General features: G+C 47.4%; 1 protein-coding gene across 1 annotated transcript in view; it reads right to left on the reverse strand.

Annotated features, from left to right (window-relative positions):
- Positions 1 to 1,474, reverse strand: part of hsd11b2 (hydroxysteroid (11-beta) dehydrogenase 2) — a 21,622-nt gene extending 20,148 nt beyond the window's left edge. Inside the window, exon 1 of the mRNA XM_062421428.1 lies at positions 928 to 1,474. Within this exon, the coding sequence (XP_062277412.1) occupies positions 928 to 1,204 (277 nt within the window). The 5' untranslated portion in view covers positions 1,205 to 1,474. The remainder of the gene's footprint in view (positions 1 to 927) is intronic.
- Positions 1,475 to 8,923: the final 7,449 nt, after the last annotated feature.

Genomic DNA, 8,923 nt, shown 5'->3' on the forward strand with positions numbered 1-8,923 from the left:
CACACACACAGATATTATCTCTCCTCTGATAACAGAAAAAGGGACAAAAACACTCTTCAGTAACCTGTGAACACGCTGCTGTGAAGGGGAATCCCGCCCCCCCCCCCCTCCCTGCAGGCTGCTATTGTTCATGAAGTGTAACACATACACACACACACAGAGATATGCACACACACACACACACACATGCACACGCACACACACACAGAGATATGCACACACACACACACACACACACACACACACACACACAGAGATATGCACACACACACACACACACACACACATTCGCGCAAGCACACAGACAGATATGCACACACACACATAGGTGTGTGCACACACAGTAACATCCCCCCCAACACACACACACACACACACACACACACACACACACACACACAGACCCCCCCTCACTCTTTACTCTTCCTGATCTGATCGAGTGTTTGGAGCGGCTCTGAGATCATTTACACTCACACAACAAGAGATTACGACACTTTTCCTTTTGACCTCTCGCGTCCTGATTTCCCTCGAGTCCTCAAGTTAAAACCTCACAGATCACACACGAACTCACAGCTGCAGCTTCTCAAACACTGAAATCTTCCTCGCAGATTTGGAAAAACAGCAGAAAAATAAACACGAGTTTTAAATAACTCGCAGGGCTGAAGATGTTCCCTTAGTTTTAGGAAGAATGTGAACTTTGCTCAGAGAACATGTTTTATAAATAAAGTGCTTAACTTTAATCTCTGGAGGCTGTGAAACCTCGTATCTCCACTTTCAGAGCAGCTGAAGCAGCAGTTCAACCACTTTTACACACAGAACAAACAGTCAAATCAACAGTCATCCTGCTGTTCTTCTAATTTTAACTTCAGGGACATTATTATTAAACTGCGTGCTGGAAATAACCTGAGTGGGCGGAGCCTCTCTTACCTGTGATGAGGACGGCTTTGCCCTGAGCGGGCAGAGCGCTGGGCGGCGTGGTGGCGGCTGAGTAGAGGCAGCAGGCGAGGCCGAGCAGCGCCAGCAGCAGCACGGCCGGAAGCCAGAACGACCACAGCCGCTCCACCAGCACGGTGGCCCCCAACCAGGCCACCAGGGTGGGGGTGGCGCTCACGTGGGACGCCAAAATCTTCTTCAAGAGCCCGCCAACCAACACGGTGATAATGCACAGATAAATCCAAAAGGGCAGATTTAAGTCCTCCATCATCAGAGGAGAGTTTACCTGTCTGCCTCCTGCTTCAGCTCAGACTCAGATGTGTGATCTGTGTGTGTGTGTGTGTGTGTGTGAGAGAGTGAGAGTGTGTGTGAGTGTGAGAGAGTGTGTGTGTGTGAGTGAGAGAGTGAGAGTGTGTGTGAGTGTGAGTGAGTGTGTGAGAGTGTGTGTGAGTGTGTGTGAGTGTGTGTGAGAGTGTGTGAGTTTGGGACTGTGTCTGAACACACTCTGACTCTCCGACTCTGTGCCTGGTCGCTGGAGTGAAGCCGGTGCAGCTCCTCTCTCTCTCCGGATCTCTCTGAGTATATATAGAGCTGAGCTGCAGGGGAGGAGGGACTACAGGCTGCAGCCCTGCATCTAATCTGCAGCCCACACACACACACACACACACACACACACACACACACACACACACACAGCCTGCCTCATGAATAATCATCAGTATGGGTTATCAGAGTTTTTGATCAATGAAACTTAAAGTGAGGAGCTGCAGCCGGCAGCGTGTTCCTTATCTCAGCCGGAGGAGTGTTTGTGTTTACTCTTAAAGCTTTTATGAGTGTGTGTGTGTGTGTGTGTGTGTGTGTGTGTGTGTGTGTATGTGTATCTATGTGTGTCTATGTGTGTGTGTGTGTATGTGTGTATGTGTGTGTCTATGTGTGTCTATGTGTGTGTGTGTGTGTGTGTATGTGTGTATGTGTGTGTCTATGTGTGTGGGTGTGTATGTGTGTGTGTGTGTATGTCTCTGTGTATGTGTGTGTCTATGTGTGTGTGTGTGTGTGTGTGTATGTCTCTGTGTGTGTGTGTGTGTGTGTGTGTGTGTGTCTATGTGTGTGTGTGTGTATGTCTCTGTGTATGTGTGTGTCTATGTGTGTGTGTGTGTGTGTGTGTGTATGTCTGTGTGTGTGTGTGTGTGTGTGTGTGTGTGTGTATGTGTGTCTATGTGTGTCTATGTGTGTGTGTGTGTGTGTGTGTGTGTGTGTTTGTATGTGTGTCTATGTGTGAGTGTGTGTGTGTGTGTGTGTGTGTGTGTGTGTGTGTGTGTGTGTGTGTGTGTGTGTGTGTGTGTGTGTGTGTGTGTGTGTAGTCCTGCAGCTCATCTGAAGGCTTCAGAGGAAACTCGACCGACCGGAGATACGAGGTTTTACACACAGAGCTCTTCAGGAAGTGATGATTAAAGAGTTAAAACTCTGTGTGTCATCCTAAAGGGTCAAAGTTCAACATCAACTGTAAGAAAAGCATCTAATGGGGGCTTCCCAGAGCTTTCTACCATTATCACATGGTCTTCATCAGCAGGGGAGTTTGCACGGTTGTCATGGAGACTAATCTGCGTGTCTCTTATGATTGATTGAGTTCATCGCGCTGCTGAAGACCATTGAAACGGCTGAAAGCTCAGGGAAGAGGAAGTAAGCAGACATTTAGTGTTTATACAAAGTCAACAATTAACTTCAATAAAGGTTTTTATGACTTTATTACATTTGTTAGAGCTTTCATCCGGATCACTTGGTCTTCAGGAGCTGATGGAGTTTGCTCAGTTGTCATGGAGACGGTTGTAGTAATTTTATCCGTTTAACTCCGTTCACTCAGGAATACTGTCTGCTCCTCCTCTGGTCCTCCCCTGCTCCTCCTCTGCTCCTCATCTGCTCCTCCTCTGGTCCTCCTCTGGTCCTCCCCTGGTTCTCCTCTGCTCCTCCTCTGGTCCTCCCCTGGTCCTCCTCTGGTCCTCCCCCAGGTTCTCCTCTGCTCCTCCTCTGCTCCTCCTCTGCTCCTCCCCTGCTCCTCCTCTGCTCCTCATCTGCTCCTCCTCTGGTTATCCCCTGCTCCACCTCTGGTCCTCCCCTGGTCCTCCCCTGCTCCTCCTCTGGTTATCCCCTGCTCCTCCTCTGGTCCTCCCCTGGTCCTCCACTGCTCCTCCTCTGCTCCTCCTCTGCTCCTCCTCTGGTCCTCCCCTGGTCCTCCTCTGGTTCTCCTCTGGTCCTCCTCTGGTCCTCCCCTGGTTCTAATCTGCTCCTCCTCTGGTCCTCCTCTGGTCCTCCCCTGGTCCTCCTCTGGTCCTTCTCTGGTCCTCCCCTGTTCCTCCCCTGTTCCTCCCCTGGTCCTCCTCTGGTCTTCCTCTGGTCCTCCTCTGGTCCTCCCCTGGTCCTCCTCTGCTCCTCCTCTGGTCCTCCTCTGGTCCTCCCCTGGTCCTCCTCTGGTCCTTCTCTGGTCCTCGCCTGGTTCTCCTCTGCTCCTCCTCTGGTCCTCCCCTGGTTCTCCTCTGGTCCTCCTCTGGTCCTCCCCTGTTCCTCCCCTACTCCTCCTCTGTCCCTCCCCTGGTTCTCCTCTGCTCCTCCTCTGGTCCTCCTCTGCTCCTCCTCTGGTTCTCCTCTGGTCCTCCCCTGGTTCTCCTCTGGTCCTCCCCTGCTCCACCTCTGGCCCTCCCCTGGTTCTCCCCTGGTTCTCCTCTGCTCCTCCTCTGGTCCTCCCCTGGTCCTCCTCTGCTCCTCCTCTGGTTCTCCTCTGGTCCTCCCCTGGTTCTCCCCTGTTCCTCCCCTACTCCTCCTCTGTCCCTCCCCTGGTTCTCCCCTGGTTCTCCTCTGCTCCTCCTCTGGTCCTCCCCTGGTTCTCCTCTGCTCCTCCCCTGCTCCTCCTCTGGTTCTCCCCTGGTTCTCCCCTGCTCCTCCTCTGGTCCTCCTCTGCTTTAACACACTAACACATAAACACACTAACACATTAACACACTAACACATTAACACACTAACACACTAACACACTAACACACTAACACACTAGCAAACTAACACATTAACACATTAACACACTAACACACTAACACACTAACACACTAGCAAACTAACACACTAACACATTAACACACTAGCACACTAACACATTAACACACTAACACACTAACACACTAGCACACTAACACACTAACACACTAACACATCAACACACTAACACACTAACACACTAACACATTAACACACTAGCACACTAGCACACTAACACATTAACACACTAACACACTAACACACTAGCACACTAACACATTAACACACTAACACACTAACACACTAACACACTAGCAAACTAACACATTAACACACTAACACATTAACACACTAGCACACTAACACATTAACACACTAACACACTAGCACACTAGCACACCAACACACTAACACACTAACACATTAACACACTAACACACCAACACACTAACACACTAATACATCAACACACGAACACACTAACACACTAACACATCAACACACTAACACACTAACACACTAACACACTAGCACACTAACACATTAACACATCAACACACTAACACACTAACACACTAACACACTAGCACACTAACACATTAACACATTTACACATTTACACATTAACTCACTAACACACTAACACACTAGCAAACTAACACATTAACACACTAGCACACTAACACATTAACACACTAACACACTAGCACACTAGCACACCAACACACTAACACACTAACACATTAACACACTAACACACTAACACACTAACACATTAACACATTAACACACCAACACACTAACACACTAACACATCAACACACTAACACATTAACACACTAACACATTAACACACTAACACACTAACACACTAGCACACTAACACACTAACACACTAACACATTAACACATTAACACATTTACACACTAACACACTAACACACTAACACATTAACACACTAACACATTAACACTAACACATTAACACATAAACACACTAACACTAACACACTTAAACACTAACACATTAACACACTAACACACTAACACATTAACACATTAACACACTAACACACTAGCACACTAACACATTAACACTAACACACTAACACACTAACACACTAACACATTAACACACTAACACACTAACACATTAACACACTAACACACTAACACATTAACACACTAACACATTAACACACTTACACATTAACTCACTAACACACTAGCACACTAACACACTAACACACTAACACACTAACACACTAACACACTAGCACACTAACACACTAACACACTAGCGCACTAACACTAACACACTAACACATTAACACTAACACACTAACACATTAACACACTTACACATTAACACACTAACACATTAACACACTAACACACTAACACATTAACACACTAACACACTAACACACTAGCACACTAACACACTAACACACTAGCACACTAACACTAACACACTAACACACTAACACATTAACACTAACACACTAACACACTAACACACTAACACATTAACACACTAACACATTAACACATTAACACTAACACACTAACACACTAACACATTAACACTAACACACTAACACACTAACACACTAACACATTAACACTAACACACTAACACACTAGCACACTAACACACTAACACACTAACACACTAGCACACTAACACACTAACACATTAACACTAACACACTAACACACTAACACACTAACACATTAACACTAACACACTAACACACTAACACACTAACACATTAACACTAACACACTAACACACTAACACACTAACACAATAACACATTAACACTAACACACTAACACACTAACACATTAACACATTAACACTAACACACTAACACACTAACACATTAACACTAACACACTAACACACTAACACATCAACACACCAACACAGTAACACACTAACACACTAGTGTTGGGGGGGGTTGGTCTAATCAGCAGCGACACAGATATATCAGGACGCTGTGCTCTCACACGCTGCATTTACAGTCACACGCGCGCGCGGTCACTCACTAGTGTGCTCTTTGCTCGCTCGCTCCATATTCCGGGAGATTGTCTCATTTGCGGGGTGAACAATGTCTGCACACCACTGTAGCATCACGACACCATCCATGTCCGCAGACCAAGGTAGCATCACGACACCATCGATGTCTGCAGACCAAGGTAGCATCACGACACCATCGATGTCTGCAGACCACCGTAGCATCACGACACCATCGATGTCCGCAGACCACCGTAGCATCAGAACACCATCCATGTCTGCAGACCACCGTAGCATCACGACACCATCGATGTCTGCAGACCACCGTAGCATCACGACACCATCGATGTCCGCGGACCAAGGTAGCATTACGACACCATCGATGTCTGCAGACCACCCTAGCGTCACGACACCATCGATGTCCGCAGACCACCGTAGCATCACGACACCATCGAAGTCCGCGGACCACCGTAGCATCACGACACCATCGATGACCGCAGACCACCGTAGCATCACGACACCATCGATGTCCGCAGACCACCGTAGCATCACGACACCATCGATGTCTGCAGACCACCGTAGCATCACGACACCATCCATGTCTGCAGACCACCGTAGCATCACGACACCATCCATGTCTGCAGACCATCATCAATGGTGTCGTAATACTACGGTGTATTACGACACCATTGATGTCTGCAGACCACCGTAGCGTCACGACACCATCGATGTCTGTAGACTACCGTAGTATTACGACACCATCGATGTCTGCAGACCACCGTAGCGTCACGACACCATCGATGTCTGCAGACCACCCTAGCGTCATGACACCATCGATGTCCGCAGACCACCGTAGCTTCACGACACCATCGATGTCCGCAGACCACCGTAGCGTCACGACACCATCGATGTCCGCAAACCACCGTAGTGTCACGACACCATCGATGTCCGCAGACCACCGTAGCATCACGACACCATCCATGTCCGCAGACCACCGTAGCATCACGACACCATCAATGTCTGCAGACCACCGTAGTATTACGACACCATCCATGTCTGCAGGGCACCGTAGCATCACGACACCATCAATGTCTGCAGACCACCGTAGTATTACGACACCATCCATGTCTGCAGGGCACCGTAGCATCACGACACCATCGATGTCTGCAGACCAAGGTAGCATCACGACACCATCCATGTCTGCAGACCACCGTAGCATCACGACACCATCCATGTCTGCAGACCATCATCAATGGTGTCGTAATACTACGGTGTATTACGACACCATTGATGTCTGCAGACCACCGTAGCATTACGACACCATCCATGTCTGCAGGCCACCGTAGCATCACGACACCATCCATGTCTGCAGACCACCGTAGCTTCACGACACCATCCATGTCTGCAGACCACCGTAGCATTATGACACCATCCATGTCTGCAGACCACCGTAGCATCACGACACCATCCATGTCTGCAGACCACCGTAGCTTCACGACACCATCCATGTCTGCAGACCACCGTAGCTTCACGACACCATCGATGTCCGCAGACCACCGTAGCATCAGGACACCATCGATGTCTGCAAACCACCGTAGCATCACGACAACATCAATGTCTGCAGACCACCGTAGCATCACAACGGTGTGACATTGGTACACTTTCCCTCCACATTCTAGTCAAATCCAGGACCCTGATATACTAATTCTCAATGCATGACAGCCAACAGCCTTATCTAGAAAGTGCTTACCAGACAAGTGAACATACAACATTTCTTTCATTAACATGATGATGATGATGATGGTGATGATGATGAAGGTGATGATAGATAGCCTTTATTGTGCCATGGGGAAATTCGTTTTCACAATCTGTCAAAATCATGGCCTAAACACCACTAAACATTGAACAACCAACACATATATCGCACTCAGGAGGGCTCGGTCCATATGAGGTTATTGGGCACTGAGATGGCAGACGGGACCAAGCTCTTGTTGAAGCTTGAATGATGATGATGATGATGATGATGTTGAAGTCTGAGGAACATTCATCAGGCTGAATCCAGAAATGAGAGTATCAGAGTTAAACCTCAGAGAAGAAAATGTTCTTAGAGACTTTATAAAATCTGACCACAAGCAGAATTCTTCCAGCAGCAGTTTTGCTGTGAGTGTGAGATGGAGCAGAAACAGTTTAGAGGGAAACAGGAAGGACTTTATGGTTGTGTGTTTGTTGTGTTGGTTCACGTCCTCTGTGACTTTGTGACTTTGCAGTGAGCAGAGATCAGGATCAGGTCAGCATCCGTCTGACATAATTACCCGCTGTAGTGCAGCAGCAGCTTTAACCTGGTTCCCTTAATCCTGCCGCTGTGACACACATCACGTCCCACACGTGTCCCAGATCAGCTTTACCGATCACACAGTGACCCCCGGCCTCGCAGGATGTCCCACAACCTGAGATTACACTACACATCGCAGGGTGAAATATTCTGCAGTTACTGAACTGTTAGTTTCCAAAAGCATTTTAAGACTAATATGATAAAATCCATCTTAAGAACTAATAATAATAATAGTAAAGCACTCAAGGAAACCTCAAAGCACATAAAACACAACAACAGTACATCAAACAATATAAATCAGGTAACATTTAATGCAAAGATAAAGAATAAATATGAATGTGACTATAAAGTGCATCAGTACAATAAATAGACAAGAACGTGATGCATAGTTGGTGTGAGACAGAGTATGCCACTCTGAATAGGAGCGTTTTCAGGCCGGATTTAAAGGTGGTGACAGAAGTGCAAATGTCTGGTGGGAGAGAGTTCCTGGGGGTAGTTAAGTTGGCAGATGGGGCAAAGAGCTGGTTGGCAGAGGAGGATCGGAGAGTTCGGGAGGGTGTGTAGATGTGAATAAGTTCCGAGAGATATGATGGTGCCAGGTTGTGAAG

This window comes from Scomber scombrus, chromosome 1 (assembly GCF_963691925.1).
Source record: "Scomber scombrus chromosome 1, fScoSco1.1, whole genome shotgun sequence".
NCBI classification, from domain to species: Eukaryota; Metazoa; Chordata; class Actinopteri; order Scombriformes; family Scombridae; genus Scomber; species Scomber scombrus.